Source organism: Lissotriton helveticus, chromosome 2_1, assembly GCF_964261635.1.
Source record: "Lissotriton helveticus chromosome 2_1, aLisHel1.1, whole genome shotgun sequence".
Taxonomy (NCBI): domain Eukaryota; kingdom Metazoa; phylum Chordata; class Amphibia; order Caudata; family Salamandridae; genus Lissotriton; species Lissotriton helveticus.
In genome coordinates this window covers 1,961,165,804-1,961,182,734 of record NC_136059.1, presented here as the reverse complement: position 1 = coordinate 1,961,182,734, position 16,931 = coordinate 1,961,165,804, and the positions used below count along the sequence as shown (strand labels likewise).

The 16,931-nt window shown below is 46.0% G+C and overlaps 1 protein-coding gene across 2 annotated transcripts in view; it reads left to right on the top strand.

Moving 5' to 3' along the window:
• The window catches only part of PRMT9 (protein arginine methyltransferase 9), a 302,633-nt gene that overhangs the window by 261,399 nt on the left and 24,303 nt on the right, over positions 1-16,931 (top strand). For both annotated transcript variants that reach the window (XM_078676899.1, XM_078676900.1), the window contains exons 9-10: positions 9,159-9,825; positions 10,337-10,490. In XM_078676899.1, coding sequence (XP_078533025.1) covers positions 9,159-9,825; positions 10,337-10,490 — 821 coding nt within the window. The remainder of the gene's footprint in view (positions 1-9,158; positions 9,826-10,336; positions 10,491-16,931) is intronic.

The following is a 16,931-nucleotide window of genomic DNA, read 5'->3' as shown; positions in this document are numbered from 1 at the left end:
GTTACGTTACATAAGGTAATAGTGACAATTGTGAGCAAACAAAATACATGAGGTAGTAAAAATTGTGAGCAACCAAAAATACATGAGGTAGTAAAAAGTGCACAAGAGGAAAAAGTGACAAGTGTGCAGTTACAAGAGAAAACAAAGTATAATTTGAGGTATAATACTGCAATAGGTGCTAGACACTCAGGCACAAAAACAAGCGTTACGTAGGCAAAGGTGGCACTTGGGCAAGTATCAAAGGTAAAAACATGTGAGAGGTAGCAAACCGTGTGATACAAGGGCAAAGTGGTGTGTGCATGTTACAAAAGGGCACCAAACACAAGTACATGGAAAATACTGTAAAAAGGCAGACACTCCAACCACAAGAACACACTGGGAAGGCACTTCCATGGTCATGGAAAGTAGAAATTTTCAGTAGTGTGAAGTCTTCCTCCAATAACATGAGGACGTGAATTACTTTTGGAGGTGTCTCTGGAGGAGGAGAACTTTGAGGTCCCTTTTGAAGGCCTGGGAGGAGGCGGTGGTCCGGAGCTGAGGCAGAAAAGAGTTCCAGATTCTCCCTGCGTTGCCAGAAAAGGATTGGGCCATTGTTCTCTCCTTCTTGAAAGTGGGAGGTTCAAGCAGTAGATTCTCCGCATTGCGTGAAGGTCTAGAGCCTCCAGAGAGTTTCAGTTTATTCGCCAGGTAGCGAGGAGAGGAGGAGTGCAAGGCTTTGTGGGTGATACAAGCGGTCTTGTAGATAGCTCTAGCCTCGAAGGGAAGCCAGCGGAGGGTGGATAACATCGGTGTGATGTGATCGCTTCTTTTGGCCCCATAAATGAAGCGAGCTGCTGAATGGAAAACAGACTTAAGTGGGGACAGGTGAGATTTGGGGAGGCCAGTAAGAAGAGAATTGCAGTAGTCTAGTCTGGAGAGGACCAGCGATTGCACCAGGGTTATAAGGTCCTGCTCTGGGAAGAAGCGTCGGATTCCCCAAAGAAGGCGCAGTTGGTAACGAGCAGATTTTGCAATAGAATTGATGTGGGGAGTTAGATTGAGTTTTTTATCTAGAATGACACCAAGGGATTTTGCGCTGTCGACAATGATGGGTTTATTGTTTAGTAGATTCATCTAATCCATCCATGATTGAACCGGGGGAGGAGAGAGTGAAGAGGAGAAGAGGAGGAATTCAGTTTTGGAGGGATTCAGAATCAATTGATGAGTTGCCATCCAGTTTTGGATGGAGTCAAGAGTAGAGCTTAGGATGGAGAGATCGTGAGTGGAGGCAACCTTGAGGTAGAGTTGAGTGTCGTCTGCATAGAGATGATAGTGAATCCCGGATTTGCTTAGGAGGTTTCCCAGTGATTCTAAGTAGAGATTGAACAATGTGGGTGCAAGTATAGAGCCTTGGGGAACACCTTGACCCACCGCCACAGGAGAAGAAAGATTGTTCGCTATTTTGATCATTTGAGATCTGTCAGAGAGGAAGGATGCAAACCATTTAAGCACAGTGCCCTCCATGCCCATTCTCTGTTGAAGGATATTGAGGAGGGTGTTGTGATTGACAGTGTCAAAGGCTGCAGAAAGGTCAAGGAGAATTAGCAGACAGGACCCCCCTGAGTCGAGTATCCTCAGCGCATCATCAACCACTTGCAGTAGGGCTGTTTCAGTGCTTCAGTTTCGGATGAAGCCGGACTGACAATTGTCAAGAAGATCATTGTCCTTGATATGACGAGAGAGTTGTTTAGCTACACATCTTTCTGTGATCTTCGCAAGAAAGGGAAGGTTAGTGATGGGGCGGAAGTTGTTGAGGTCCTTCGCATCAGCAGTGGGCTTTTTAAGCAGAGGGGTGACCTGCCCAGTTTTGAAGGAGACAGGCAGGGAGCCTTGCCAGAGGGAAAGGTTGATCAGAGTGTTAATCTGTATCCCCTCTTCTCTGGAGTCAGAATTATAAGAAGGAAAATACCCGTGTGGCCCCACAATTGTCCCTGGTGAGATACGCAAACACGTCTGACTTATCCCTAGTTTGAGTGTTTATCAGTCGAGGGTCATGGCTCTAGTCTTGGGTAAGTGCCATATCTTTACAGTGTGATAACCAGTTTATCTTTCCGAGATACTCTGTGTCATAACCCCTTTCAGAGGACTACGGGGAACACAGGGGTTACAGGGCACGCAGGGATTGCAGGGCCCAACCTTGGTGGTTGAGCTCTTGGACTACTGATTTCCTGGGGCCCAGCCTACTATGGATGGATCCTGACCATCTGGGCCAAGTACCCCTTCTGCTCTTGGCTCTCAGTGGTAGCTGTGGACGAGCAGTCAAAGGCGCTCTCAGGAGGAGGGTGGGTGGTGCTACTACAGATTAGTGAACATAACTCAAGCGCTCAGCAGTGTCAATAACTCAAATGTCCAGCCAAATACTTCATTTAAAATAAAAAGTATTTTATTTCTAACTCTTTGCGTTCAAAGAAATATTACAACATTTATAAACAATATCACACTTGCAAATCCTTGACCCACCCACTCATCGTGATGTGGTTGGGGTTATTCTCTATTCAGTTGTGCCCACATACAGGTAATGCACTCTTTTAGGCCTTAACTCAAGAGTCTACTCCAACTTAGAAATTAGCCAAAAATGCCTAGGCGCCACAGAACTCTTACAAGCGAGTCCCCCGGGGCCCGGTAGGCCCATAACTGGTCTTACCGGCTCCAGAGGTGAGAAAATATCCAGTGTCTCAGTAGGTTTCCTGTCTGTTAGTACTCACAAGGCTCCAGTGCTAGTCGGTGAGTCGGCTGGTGGCACGGCAGCACCTGGCCAGTGGTGGCTCTCCTTAAAGCTTGTGGTCACCTTCAGCAGCGATTGGATGTGCTCCTCGTTCATGGTAAGTTTTGCGCTCCACAACGGGGGGTTGAATTCCAGTGTTTCTAATCCGGGTGCCAGTGATGTGGCAATGCAGCCACGGCATCCTCCTCAGTCTATAGGGGTGGGTTGGGTGCAATCCTGGATGCTTCTTGGAGACCTACAGGTCACACAACTTTACAACTCTCGGGCAGCGGTCTTCACTGCACTCTTTTTTTTTTTAATTCTTTTTTTTTTCAAAGAAAAAGAACATAGACATAAGCACCACAGCACAGGCACAAATCAGCATATCAACATTATTGATAGCACAAATCCAGGAAGACACATGGCTTAAATAGATGGACATTTTCCAGAAGCATAATGGAAGTAGGACCAGTTCATAAGTCTTCTATCTCTTAGTCAATTAGCTCGTCAACAGTCCTGATCATGGGGGGTTCACAGATGTTACCTCTATACTCATTCCATTTAGCCCATACAGCTACCTATTTCCTCAGACAGCCTCTAGATATGTATACCGTCTTTTCGTGCACCATATTCCAAACCATGTCTTTTTGCCATGCCCCCAGTGTTGGCGATGTGGCCGCCCCCCACAGTCTTGCGATGTTTCTCTTTGCGATGGCCAGGACCAGGGTGGCCCATATTTTGCCCTTTGCAGGGAGGTCAGAGGGTTCCCAGATGTTAAGGAGGCACCTCTTCGCCTCAGGCCGCAATTCCCCCCCCCCCCACACATCTCTCATACAATCAAGCACCTGTGCCCAGTAAATTTGTACTTCCCGGCATTCCCACAATATGTGCAGAAAGGTTCCCACCTCCCCACACCCTCTTCGGCAGAGTCCGTCATCGCTGCAGCCCATTAGAACCAGCCGGGTACCAGAAATATACACTCTATGTAATACTTTTAATTGGATGAGTCGCAACTTAGCAGGTATTGCTATCTCTTTTGGGGACGCTAGCGCCTCTCGCCATTCGTCGTCGTCAATTTCCAGTCCGTCCGCCTCCCATTTCTCCTTAACCTCTTCGATGCTAATGACAAGGTCAGCTCGTCATGCAGTACACTGGACGTGTGCTTATGACGAGCTGACCTTGTCATGAATAATGGGAAATAAGGATCTTCAGCGTAGGAGAAAAATCTCCATAGCATTGAAGGTGTTAAGGACCAACAGTGGGTCAGGGGTGTGGTTAATGAGTTTCGTGTATGTGATAGATATGGCCTTTTCCGGGAGATATCCATCTAGCAGTCGGTCCTCTAGTGGCGAGGACTCCGGGAGTTGCGTCCCAGGAGGGATGTTAGTCTGTAGTGCATGTCGGACTTGCATGTATCGGAAGTGTTCTGTCTGAGCCAGATCGTACGTGCGTTGAAGGGTGTCAAATGTGAGTACTCCCGCAGGGCCCCACAGGTCCTTGACCCGAGAAATACAGATTAAATCCCAGTTCCTAAAGCCCTTAGTGCGGCTAAGGGTGCTTAGTTTCTCACATGCCCACAGTGGGGTCGCCTGGGTAAGTTTGCCCGCTCAGCCCAGTTTCTTCTGGACTATGTGCCACAGCTGGACAGAGGGTTTGGTGGGCCCCGACAAGCGGTACCTACCCTGTCTGGAGTAAAGAGCCGCCTCGAAGTTCCCCCCTGGAAGGAGCCATTTGTCCATCTCGTACCCAGGGTCATTGCCTGCACAGTATGTCCCCTGATTGATGGCCGACAGGTGCGCTGCCCAGTAGTATTTCCTAATGTCAGGCAATGCTATCCCCCCCCATCGAACCACCCCAGCGTTAGCTTCTGGAGGGAGATGCGGGGCGTACCCGCCCAGAGGAGGTCCCTCTGTGTTGTCTCAATAGCGGCAAAGTATTTATCCGGGACTAGGTCCGGGTGATTCTGGAGGGCATAAAGAAATCTTGGCAGCGCCATCATTTTAAAGAGGGCGGCCCGGCCTAGCAACGATAGTGGGAGGTTCTTCTAGGCCGCTACGTGCCTTTGGAGCCGCTTAAGGGGAGGCATAAGGTTTCGCTCGTACCGTGCGGCTCGGTCTTTAGATATATGAATGCCTAGGTACGTGAACCCGTCGCTGGCTATTTGGATCGGGCAGTCGGCGGGTGCCCGCGGGGGGGGGGGGGGTCCGTGCAGGATATAGATGAGACTTCCCCCAGTTAATACTGTAGCCGGAGTATACCCCAAACCTCCGGAAAATGTCTAGGGCTGCTGCTAGGGACTCCTGCGGCTTCGTGATGTAAAGGAGGATGTCGTCCGCGTAGAGCGAGATCCTATCCTCCCATCCGTCTGCCCATCGTATCCCCTGCAGAGATGGGGTCTGCCTCACCCACGCCGCCAGTGGTTCGAGGGCCAAAGCAAATAGCAGGGGTGAGAGGGGGCATCCCTGTCGCGTTCCCCTCCCTAAACTGAAGGGCTCTGAAAGTTTGTTGTTGACCACAACCTGGGCTAGCGGGTCTGCATAAAGGAACTGCACCCAGCCAATGAAGCTAGGGCCGAACCCCAACTTCAGAAGTACCGCCATCATGTACGGCCACTCTAGGGTGTCGAAAGCCATTGCTGCATCTAATGACACCACCACTGCCTCTCCGCGCTGTCGGTGGCAGCAGCCCAAGACCCCATGGAGGCGCCGTAGATTCAACGCTGTATTGCGATGAGCCATGAAGCCCGATTTGTCTGGGTGCACTAGGGTATGGAGTACTAGTCTGATCCTATTAGCCAGAACCTTGGCCAGGAGTTTTGGTTCCACGTTAAGCAATGAGATTGGCCTATAGGAGGCACATAAATCTTTAGGCTTTCCCGCCTTGGGGATCGCCACGATCGTGGCTATCCGTTGGTCACAGGGCAGACTACCTAGCTCTCTACTTTCTTCGAACATCCGCTTAAGATGCTCTCCCAGGCCGTTCGGTTTGAGCTTATAGAGCTCCACAGGAAGTCCATTGGGCCCTAGGGCCTTCCCAGGGCGAAGGTCATTGATGGCCTTCACTATTTCTTCCACCCCCAGGGGTGTTTCAAGAGTCTCTTTTTCGTCCTCGGAGAGGGACGGGAGGTCAATGCCCTCCAAGAAGGCCGCCGAATCGCTTTCTGTCATTGCGGATCTCTGAGCGTAAACTTGCTGATAGTACGACCTGAACTCCCTGACTATATCCTGCGGGTCCGTGAGGACCGTTCCCGTTGCCGTCTGCAACTGCGCGACCATCTTCTGAGCATGCTGCTTCCTGTCCAACCAGGCTATGAGTTTGCCCGCCTTATCCCCTTGATCATAGAGCCTTCCTTCCCTGTCCCTCGCCATTGTCCTGGCTGCGTCTGTAGCAAGGTCCCTGTACTCTATGGCCTTCAGTTGGAGCCGGTGTATCGTGTTTAGGCGCCCAGTGCGTTGTGCAGCGTCCTCAAGGGATTGCAACTCAGACCCCAAAGTCTGCAGTTGTACTTCACTGCACTCTTAATACTGGCAGCACCTTTTGGCATACGGGATTGCCGCAACCAAGGTACCAACCCTCACCATACTGCAGCCCCTCCTGGCATACATGGTCACCTTAAGGCTCCACACAGGCTTTACTGTCCCTGCTCTGCACTCCACTCACGGTTGTCTTCACAGTGGGCCTCTCTTGGCTTACTTGGGTCACAGACTTTAATTTGCACACGTGCAACAACCCAATCAGCACAGCAGCCATCTGGTCATACCTCACATCATGAGTCAACTCAACGGGGCTTCCCACTAGACTTTCCTACCTCCAACGCCCTCCTCTTTCTCTCAGGGCACACCAGTCTTGGCAAGCAGTTAGGCGCTGGTGTTGCAGGCTCCGGAGCAGATGGTCTTGGTTTCCCTGAGTGATGTCCCCTCACCCAGCAGGGAGACTAGCAGCCCTTGGCCTGCCCTCCTGATCGCATGCAGAAGTCTTGCAGAGCTTCCTTTCCTCACACAGCCTGTCTGACTGCTTGGCAGATGACAATTATTGGGGTCTCAACCTCCCCTTCTTATAGTCAATTTCCAGACACCAAATGCGATTTAGTTTCTGGGCCTTTGTTGGGGTGCTGCTTCTTTTGAAGTATGCCTTTCTCCTCTCCCCTTTCTTCCTCAAATGCCCTCTGTCACATCACAAAAGACTACTAAGCAGATAGTACCACAACACAGGCCATGACAGTGACTAGAGTTCACACCTGGATATCAGCCACAGTGATATGTGCTTTCAAAAGGTTAATCCCAGGCTCCCAGCCCTACTCCTTATGATTCACATATCACCCATCTTCTCCTGAGATGTTTGCAAGCCATTTCCTTGTGTTCTCTCACTGAATCGAAGAGCACTCTTTGAAGTGTACAGGGGGAGTACAGGGGAGGGGAGAGAGTCTCACTCTCCCTTCTCCAGTGTGTGCTAACCAGCCAACAGGAATGCAGCAATACACACAACTGTCTGGGGGAATTCCTCTACCTCTTCATGTCTTCACCAGGCAGACCTGCGATTCCCAATATGGAACCCATGGCCCTCCATGTAATGTACCATTACAGGAACACTTGCACGCAGTGTATGGACACAGTACACACACTGTTCAGCACTGTTACCTCCATGTATTGTGTCACCACAGGCACACATACATTCTGCACCCAGATTCACTTTGTGTATACTGTGCAGTACTGCAGCTTTTTGTGTTGTACCACTTGTGTTACCATGCAGGCGCTGCACATCAGTACACCCTTCATGTACTTTACTTCTTGCAGGTACACATACACTTAGTACATGCATTCACCATGCACCCACTGCACAGCACTACATCTCTAATGTAATTTACTCCTCGCAGATATACATGCACCCAGTACATGCACTCACCATGAAAGCAGAGCACGGTTCTATCCCTGTTCTGTAGCCTACCCAGGCAAACCTACAACCAGTGCAGAGTCACCATACTGGACTACACAGCTCTTTACATCTAACTGATGTAGTCCAAGGGGCGAGTTAACCACACAGCTGCAGAACTTTAAAAAGGTGAGTGAGTCTGTAGGCCTCACAGACGCCGGTTAAAAAGGACCCGTAACTCCTTCTGATCACTACATGGTATGCTGCCACGATCGTGTTTGTGTGGATTAATAACTCCTTGTGAAGGCAGTAGCCTTTCACCACTGTGAGGGTAGTGCTTTGGACATTTTCTCAGTCCAACAAGACAGCAGTCCAAGAGACATGCCTATGTCATGGCACACGCATGACCACAAACATCAGCATTAGGGATCCAGCCAACAGTAAAGTTAGTCACTCGGCAGAGGTACACATCCATTACCATGCAGAGGACGTGTCTGACCTAGCAGTTTGTCCTGCTCGAAGCATACCAATGTGATAGGTAATTTTTTAAGGTTGATAGCAGCCCAAACCAAAATGTCCTGACTTAGGCAAGTGCAGTAGGCATCCCCTTCCCAACACTGAAAACCCCAAACATCAGTGACTACTATTTCCTCATAAAAACAAACCAGCCCCTAAAAGGAATACGAACAGTTAACGGGCCTTTTAGATCTCAATAATGTGCGGTCCAACTAGCAGTCCCCAAATTCGTAGCTGGTGACACGGTGGTCAGCTTGCTTTGTAATTGGGCCTTAGTACATATGTAGAAAGTCTCTCCTACTCGAATATAACTGTCTGCAACAGGGTGCCCTCCAGAGCAATGTTTTAGAGATCATGTGAATGGAACAGCATCAAGAAAACATTATTAGTTATTGTTAGTTTCTAAAGCACATGACATTTCAAAGTGGTGGGGCCCCCGAGACAAGACCTAGTGAGTGCTTGTTAGTAAATAAAAAAAAGTCTTACAGACAGGATGAGAGTTGCTCACCAGACCTATTTTATTTCTTTCCCTAGCCAGTGTGCTCCTGCTCTGTTACAAGTATTTATTCTCTGGCAGAAGGCGGTGCAGTTTGGGGTCATGCTCATACTGATGGATTGAGGGCAAGACAAAGGCCATGTAAGAAGGAGAGTCATGCCCTTGAGCTACCGGATTCCTAGTAGCACATTGTGTCCAGTAGTTGGTAATCATCCGAAGCCTATGTACTTAAAGTACTAAGGTTCATAAAGGTGAATTGCTGTGTTCTTTTTAAAGTGACTAGACAAACAAAATACGAAGCTTTTCATAGTAATGCAGTGGTTATAGCAAGGATTAATATTGCAAATGTATTCCACTTTTGTAAGGAATGCTGTGACTATGGACAAAGTGGTTTTTGTGGAATGATGGTTTCAGGAACGTGTTTATCATATATATTATCTGTTGTAATCTGCGTAAAAAACTAGCAAATATTAAAGCAACAAAAAGCAAACTTTGTGAAGTAACTTGGGTGTTTTGTTATTTTATGTGCTTAAGATTATTCTGTGAAACCTGGAGACAAGTTGCTGATGGAGGTTTCTTGCCAAGACTGCTACCTACGAATTGAAGGTACCACCATTGTGAAGTCAGAACGAGATCTTGGTGACCAGATGGATTCAGGAGAAATGGACAACAATATAACTTTAGGCAACGAGGCTGAACTTTGCAGTGCTCTCGCTTGTCTGCACACTACAGAGAGGAAATGCTGCCTGGAGAGCTCAGAGATAGCTTTACTGAACAATGTGCCATACCATGAAGGATTTAAGACTGCCATTGGCAAATTAGTGTCTTCCTTATTGCCTGGCTGTGAATGTCCAATAGATGGAACAGCAAAGAACCAACTTCTAAGTACCTTGGATCCTTTATATGTACTCGATGTATCAGATGGATTTTCCATTCTGCCAGTGATTGCCAGCAAACTTGGTCCAGTGAAAGCATATAGCTCTGTCGAAAAAGAAGAGCAACGTATTGCTCTTGATATAATTTCAGAAGTGAATCATTTGCCCAAGGACACTCTAGAATTTTGGCTCAGCCAGCTGGAGGAAGACGGTGTAGTGTTACAAAGGCCAAAGTCGGACAAGCTGTGGAGTTTAATCATTTTGGATGTCATTGAAGCATCTGGGCTCGTCCAACAGGAAGTGCTGGAAAAAGCTGCAATTTCCAGGTACTGAAAGCGCAGTGTGATGAATGTGTGGATGAGCATGTTTACTAGGTAAATAGTAATAGATGTACACCTTGACTTTAAGAGAGCTAGAACCATACTGACTATGCCTCAAGCGAAGATTCACAGTCATAGTGATGCGAAATTGAGATAACAAAACGAATTGACTAGGTAATTTTTTTTTATTGTGTGATGTTACTCTACACGTGCTTTGACTGTATTTGTGCCCTATTAGATTTAATTGTATTGAAAATTGCCATGGATTAAATACTAAAATGATCAGTTATGCGTTTGTGCCAAAGTCTTGGTTTATCAACTTAAAACAGAAAAACAGTGTCCTCCACCAGGAATAGGTTAAATTATGCTAGAACATTATATGTCTATCGGAATGCAAGCAGGCTATGCTGAACTAAAATATGTATTTTGTACCATGAGATATCATCGTATAGCTAACCTTGTTTAAACTTCTATATTGTTTCACTGCTGAAGCTCTGTTAAACTTTCTTCTCTGTAGATGTTTGCTTCAGTCTGGAGGAAAGATCTTTCCGCAGCATGTTGTGATGCTTGGGATGCTTGTGGAGTCACAGACTTTAATGCGAGAGAGTGCTGTCCAAGGCACAGAGCCCACATTGGGTTTTAATATTGCTCCTTTCATCAACCAGTTCAAGGTACTTATAACTTCTTTTAGCACCTCCTACTCCACTGTGTATGATATCATGCAACCTTAATCTTGAACCTTCAATGTTTAGTATGCAACATATTTGTTTCAATCACTGAACAATTTATACTCATTTTGCCAAATCTGCAAATATATGTAGTTGTAACTGTAATGTGGGGAAAATGATCATTATTAATGTGTCAGTTAGCGTATTGATCGTTTCTCTATATAACTCTAGGAAAAAAGTGTTCGAATATCTGAATGGGCATCCACTTGCCAAAGTACCAATTAGCGTTTTGCATCTGTTAACCAAATTGATTATCTGACTAGAGAGCCTGGATTAACTGGATAATTGGTTGCCAGACTTACCAGGACGCTGTGGACTCTCTGCTGACGCTTTGCTCGACGAGCCCCCTGCCACACTGCTCTCTCTCCCGGGGCACAGTCCTATCGCCACGCTGCCCTGTTGCCGTTCCCCCCGCCGCAAGCGGCACAGGTCACCAGGCGCAGCCGCAGAGTGGGGGGAACGAAGCACCACAACAACCAGGAGCCTTCAGCTGGCCACGCCCCCAAACGCGCCCAGAGGCGCTTGAAAAGGGCGTCGCTCCTACTGGCGAGCGGGTTGCCAGACTTACCAGAACGCTGTGGACTCTCTGCTGACGCTTTGCTCGACGAGCCCCCTGCCACGCTGCTCTCTCTCCCGGGGCACAGTCCTATCGCCACGCTGCTCTGTTGCCCTGTTGCCGTTCCCCCCCGCCGCAAGCGCCGCAGGTCACCAGGCGCAGCCGCAGAGCGGGGGGAACGAAGCACCACAACAACCAGGAGCCTTCAGCTGGCCACGCCCCCAAACGCGCCCGGAGGCGCTTGAAAAGGGCGTCGCTTCTACCGCCTCGCGGGATGCGCGCGGGCGGTCGCCGGGCTGAGCCCGGGCAGAGGGCGGGCCGTCTGTGGCCGTCTGTGGCCGTCCGGGGCCGACCTGGGCCACCCTCTTTTCATTTTCCAGTCCGTGGTCTGTAACCATTATTAATTTTTATTAGTCTATTGTTTTATCTGTATTCCATTACTATAAATGCAATCACTGTAACATATATATATTTAGTGTGTTAATATAGTGCACTTTGTTTGTGTACTATTTTAAATTCATTGGATCCACTGCTCAGCAAATATGGTGAAAAACGTTAAGGATAAAATTGCTGTTAACCCTCCCCTACCTACTCTGACAGCAATAGACCGAATGCTGCAGCGGACGATTGGGGTGGTTGCTTCAGCTATTGAAAGCACGGAAAGGTGTTTTTCCCTGCCATCCGGTTCTCTTCCCCCCTTAGCCAATTCAAATATGACAATGATGACTACCAATTCCCAGGACTCCTTATTAGCTCCCTCCTTTGCAGCTCTGCCTAGAAGAACTAGTATAACCCCAATAAATGAGAGGTCTTGTAGGGATTCCACGGATGTCAATGAATTATTACCTTTAACTGTAAGACTATCCGTGACTCCCTCCCTATCTCCTAGGAACGAGATTGGCGATCCCTCTCCCCCAAATGAGGATGCCCCAGATAATGAGGGTCAAGATACTTTAGGAAGCCCAAACCCTATTTTAAATATTAGTGACAGCCCCTGTATTAGAACTAGAGGGCAGAAGGCTAGATCTAAACAAAAACATATTGCCAGAGAAAGGCAATCTAGCAAGTTAAATAAAAACAACAAAAGGAATACTAAACTTAAAGGAAATAAATGTATAGAACATTTAAACAGGAGTATAGGGAGTGAGATGAACGACCACCTAGTGACAACCCCTCCTCATACTACTAACAGGCATTCAAATGATGAATCTTTCTGGGAGTGAATGGAGACTTTATTAATGACCCTCTTTGAGCCTATAAACTTAAAAGTTAAGAATATAGAATCAAGGCTAATCAACATCGAGGGTAAACTTGATAAACAATTGACCCCAAGTGAGGTTAAATCTCTACCTCAACCAAATGCATCATGTTCTAAAACTGGCTCTTAGGCTTCTGTTAAAGTGGCAGTTCCAGCTAAAACACCAGCCCCAATTAAAGCATTAGCAAAGTCTAAACACTTGACTCTAAAGCCTACTGATCGGCTTGGCCAAAATGGTACAAGGGGGGATACCCTAATTCAGGATAAGGGGTCTGTTGACTCGCCCACGGTAACCCCGAATGTGTCTTCGCTTGTACCACCACCACAAAATAGAACTGTAGGGCCTCAACATGGGGAAGGAGAGACACCGAATCTCTTCAATTTAAATCTTCCTCCAGAAGCTACACCTTACACTGTGGTTTTAACAAATGTACCCCCAATCCCTCCTAATACCACTGAAAATTGGTCAACCCTGAGAAACAAATCCCTCTATTTTCTGTCATCTAGGGTAGGACTAAAAAGTCACCTTTTCTCAGAGTTCAAAATGGTCAGACGAGCTAGATGGGTGGGTACTTCGACTAAAACATTGAAGGGTGACTGTGTAGTTCTATCATTTCGGTCCCCTGAATTGGTTCATACAATACTGGAAAGAGCTGCCATGGGGTCTTATGATTCGCATCTTGTTAACATCCTTCCCCTTGGTTACTTTTACTCTCCTCTTCCACCTATTAGACGTATACCCCCTGACCGTTACCCTACCATGAACTGTGAACAACCGTGGATCTGAAGATATGGAATTCCTACCTTTAATTACTATGATACTCTTAGTGGGCTGGAAAATATTGACTGACTGCGGTCTATTACAACAATTCCCACAGTGTCAGGTTTAAACGAGGTAACACATTCTGATCCTTGCATGGAAGAATATGCAGATAAACTTGGGGGGAAACACTTAGCAGCTATGCTAACCCCGTCAAAACCTGAACCTGTCAAAGACACTTATTTTCAAATGCTGGTTCTCCATCAGACTAGAGACATCCCAATTGTCGTTGCATATATATGCAATAATATTCCTTGCGATGATGTCACAAATGTTTTAAGGAAATTGACTAAAGTGCTGTTTACCCAGGGGAAACTTTTTAAGCACAAACTGATGTTGATTATACTGGGAGACTTTAACTGCAAATCGTGCGAACTGACTAAGGACAATAGGTGTGGTGTAACACGAGATCATGGTGTGGGACGTCTCCATTTTAAACATAATCTCCTAGGGGAACAATTCAACATCTTGTTAGTTAATTTCGATTTTGGATTTGCAAACGAAATGTGTAACTCTGCCCCCACATTAGCCCCAACATTCAATGGTAGAGGTCGCTCTTCAACTATAGACTATATCATAATTTCCAACAGTTATGGGAATAGAATACATTCCTTTAATGTTCATGATATAGCATTGAGTGACCATTTTCCACTTTGAGTGTCTATCCTGTTGCCTACCCCATCATTATTGCCTAGTGCTGGGGTCGGTAACAGCTTAGTCGCCGATTTAGCAATTGGTAAGACTAATGGTTATACTCTGAAATGGGCTATGATAAATGAGGCAGAAATAACTAAAAAGGTGGTTGAAAAATGTCTTTTAGAAATAGTTACATGCTTAGAGACAGATTTACCACCTGAAACTTACCTTGCATCCTTTTTAGTTATTTCGAACGAAATTAAAAACTCCCTGACTAGGCAACTGAAGAATCAGAAGAAGGAGGGAGGTTGGTTTGATTCCAGATACACCAGGGCTTATACAGCCCTAAAAAAGGCGCCGCATAAAAAACCTAAATCTGCAGAGGACATCCATAGACTCAGGAAAGATTACAAAACGGCCATTAGAGACAGGAAAAATACCCTGAGGTCGGAAGCCTGGGAGGCTCTTCATTTAGCTTCCAAGAGAAACGACAGCGCAAGCTTTTGGAAGATAGTGGGAACCCCTTTTCTTAGTGAGGAGGTGGGACCAAAAATAGATATAGCAATACCTGAAACAGACTGGGTTAGTCACTTCTCGAGAGTATACGAGGGAGGAGAGCATGAAGGTGAAGAATATAGGGGGTCTTCGATCCCCTCTCTTGACTATCCCCCGAGTAACGACCTTTTCTTTACTCTCGAGGAGGTTGAAAAGGCCCTGAGTAGAAGTAAGGGCGCTAAGGCGCCTGGCCCAGACGGGGTTCCCATAGATTTATTTAAAAGTATTCAATCTCTGTGGGCGCCCCTTCTGGTCCAGGTGCTCAATGCCAGTTGTGCTACTGACTTCCTCCCCACCTGGGTGGAATCTGTCATTGTCCCGATTTATAAAAAAGGAAATAGACAGGATCCAGCCTGCTATAGGCCCATTTCGACTGTGGACTGGGCGGAGGCAAACTCCGTTCTGTCAGATCTTCAGTATGGTTTTCGTTCTGGCCTGGGGACCGTAGAACAGGGACTGAATTTGATGATGCTGGTCGGGAAGTACACAAGGGCTAAACAAGGTAACTTGTTTTTGGCCTTCGTGGATCTCTCGGCCGCGTTTGATTGTGTGGTGCATTCTAAACTGTGGATGATATTGGAAAAACTAGGGGTTGATTTAAACATTATTTATTATCTTAAAAGTTTTTACAGCAATGCGTTGGCCCGCGTTCGCTATGGCCTTAAGGGAGAGTGCACAGACCAAATACCAATCAGGAGTGGGGTCAGACAGGGCTGCGTCCTGGCCCCCTTCCTTTTTAATTTGTACATAAATGGATTCGAAGACGCCTTGTGCAAAGACAGTTTGGATCCCCCATTTGTAGGTGGTCGCCCAATACCAGCACTTTTGTACGCTGACGATGCCGTACTCATGTCACGTACTCAAGTAGGTCTACAGCGGGTGGTTGACAGCTTTTCCCGCTTTATGAATGAGTTAGGCCTGAAAGTCAACACTTCAAAGACTTTCACTATGTATTGTGGCAGACAAATTAAATCTAAGAGGCCAATTTTTATAGCGGGACAGAAGCTCGAATTCGCCAAACATTTTTCTTACTTAGGGATACTTTTTGCCCAAAATGAGATGTGGTCCCAAGCTGTCTCTGCGAAAAAACTTGAGCTTACTAGATCAACCGCTGCTCTTAAAATCTTTTCTAGAAAATTAGGGACCAGACCCCCTGTAGAACTGATAAAAATATACAAAGCCAAATGTGTAGCAGGTGCTACCTACGGTAGCGGGGTCTGGGGTTTTGCAAACTCATTACCTATTCAGGTTCCTGAAAACTCCTTCTTAAAATATATATTGGCACTCCCCAAAAGCTCCTCCAATTTTAACTGTCACTCTGAATTAGGCCTCTGTTACATCTCAGATCTGATTAAAGTGGAGCCAGTGCTGTTATGGTACAGACTCTGGACTCAAGAGGCAACACACTTAAACAGAGCTGTTTTAACAGACATTTTGAAATTGGAAGGTGCTACTAAAATACCTTGGGTGAAGTATGTTTTTAATTTCTTGAAAGATATTGGGAGAGCGGAATATTTCTCGAACCCCTTGGATATTTCAGAAATCTCACGAAAAGATTTGAAAAAGGAGTGTTTAGCCCTCTTAGAATCTCACCGGGTTGCTGTGGAGGTCTTAAAACCTTCTGTCCAGCAGCACCAATTGGTTTTAGCATCTTTTAAGATTCAGCCCTATTTAATCTATGTAAACAACAACTATGAGCGTTTTTTACTCTCACGCTTTAGATTCAATATCTTCCACAGATTGGTCAGCTTTCCTACGATTAACAACTGGACGCACGATCTACTATGTTGTCCCTGTGATAATGTCTCCCCCCAGAGTACCATTGATGTATTTTTATTTTGTAAACTGTATCATGTAATGAGGAAAAATGTCCTATTGCCATTTTTAAGAGTTTTGGGATTTCGTCATTGCCGCGCGGCGATGATTAGTATGCAAGCGTTAGATAATCATGTATCCGTAGCGACAACAGTTTTGTACCTAAGGAATGTGATGATTATCAGGAAATGTATGACTGCATAACTGCACTTTACAAATGTATTTGTAATTGTAATTGCACTCCAAAAATGTAACTGTCTTGCTTACGAACCCAATGAATTACTGTATTTTTATATTCTCTTTTTAAATTGTAAATCTGTAATTTATTTGTACTTTTCTGATTGCACACAACAATCGAATAAAGATATTTTGAATTGAATTGAAACTGGATAATTAATTACTTTTTATACTTGGCTTTAAAAAGTATGCAAAATGCTGGTATTCTGAAGGTTTGCTTTCTTTATGTTTAGATTGATATTCCCTGCAGTTATCATACTTTACTACCAAAGACAGATTACCTTGTTCCGTACCTTTTCAAGATGTAAAATAAGCATGTAAACAAAAATGTTAGCTTGCTATTTCCGCAAGATATCCCATACTTCAACAGCCAAATCACCAAGCTTTTACTTTAAATAAAATATGTCTCCAACACACTGTCTTCCCCTAGAAGTAAATGTGTGTTCCTTCTATTTGCATATATTAATCACAATCTAAACCTCTTGTGCCAGATGATAATTCCTGGAG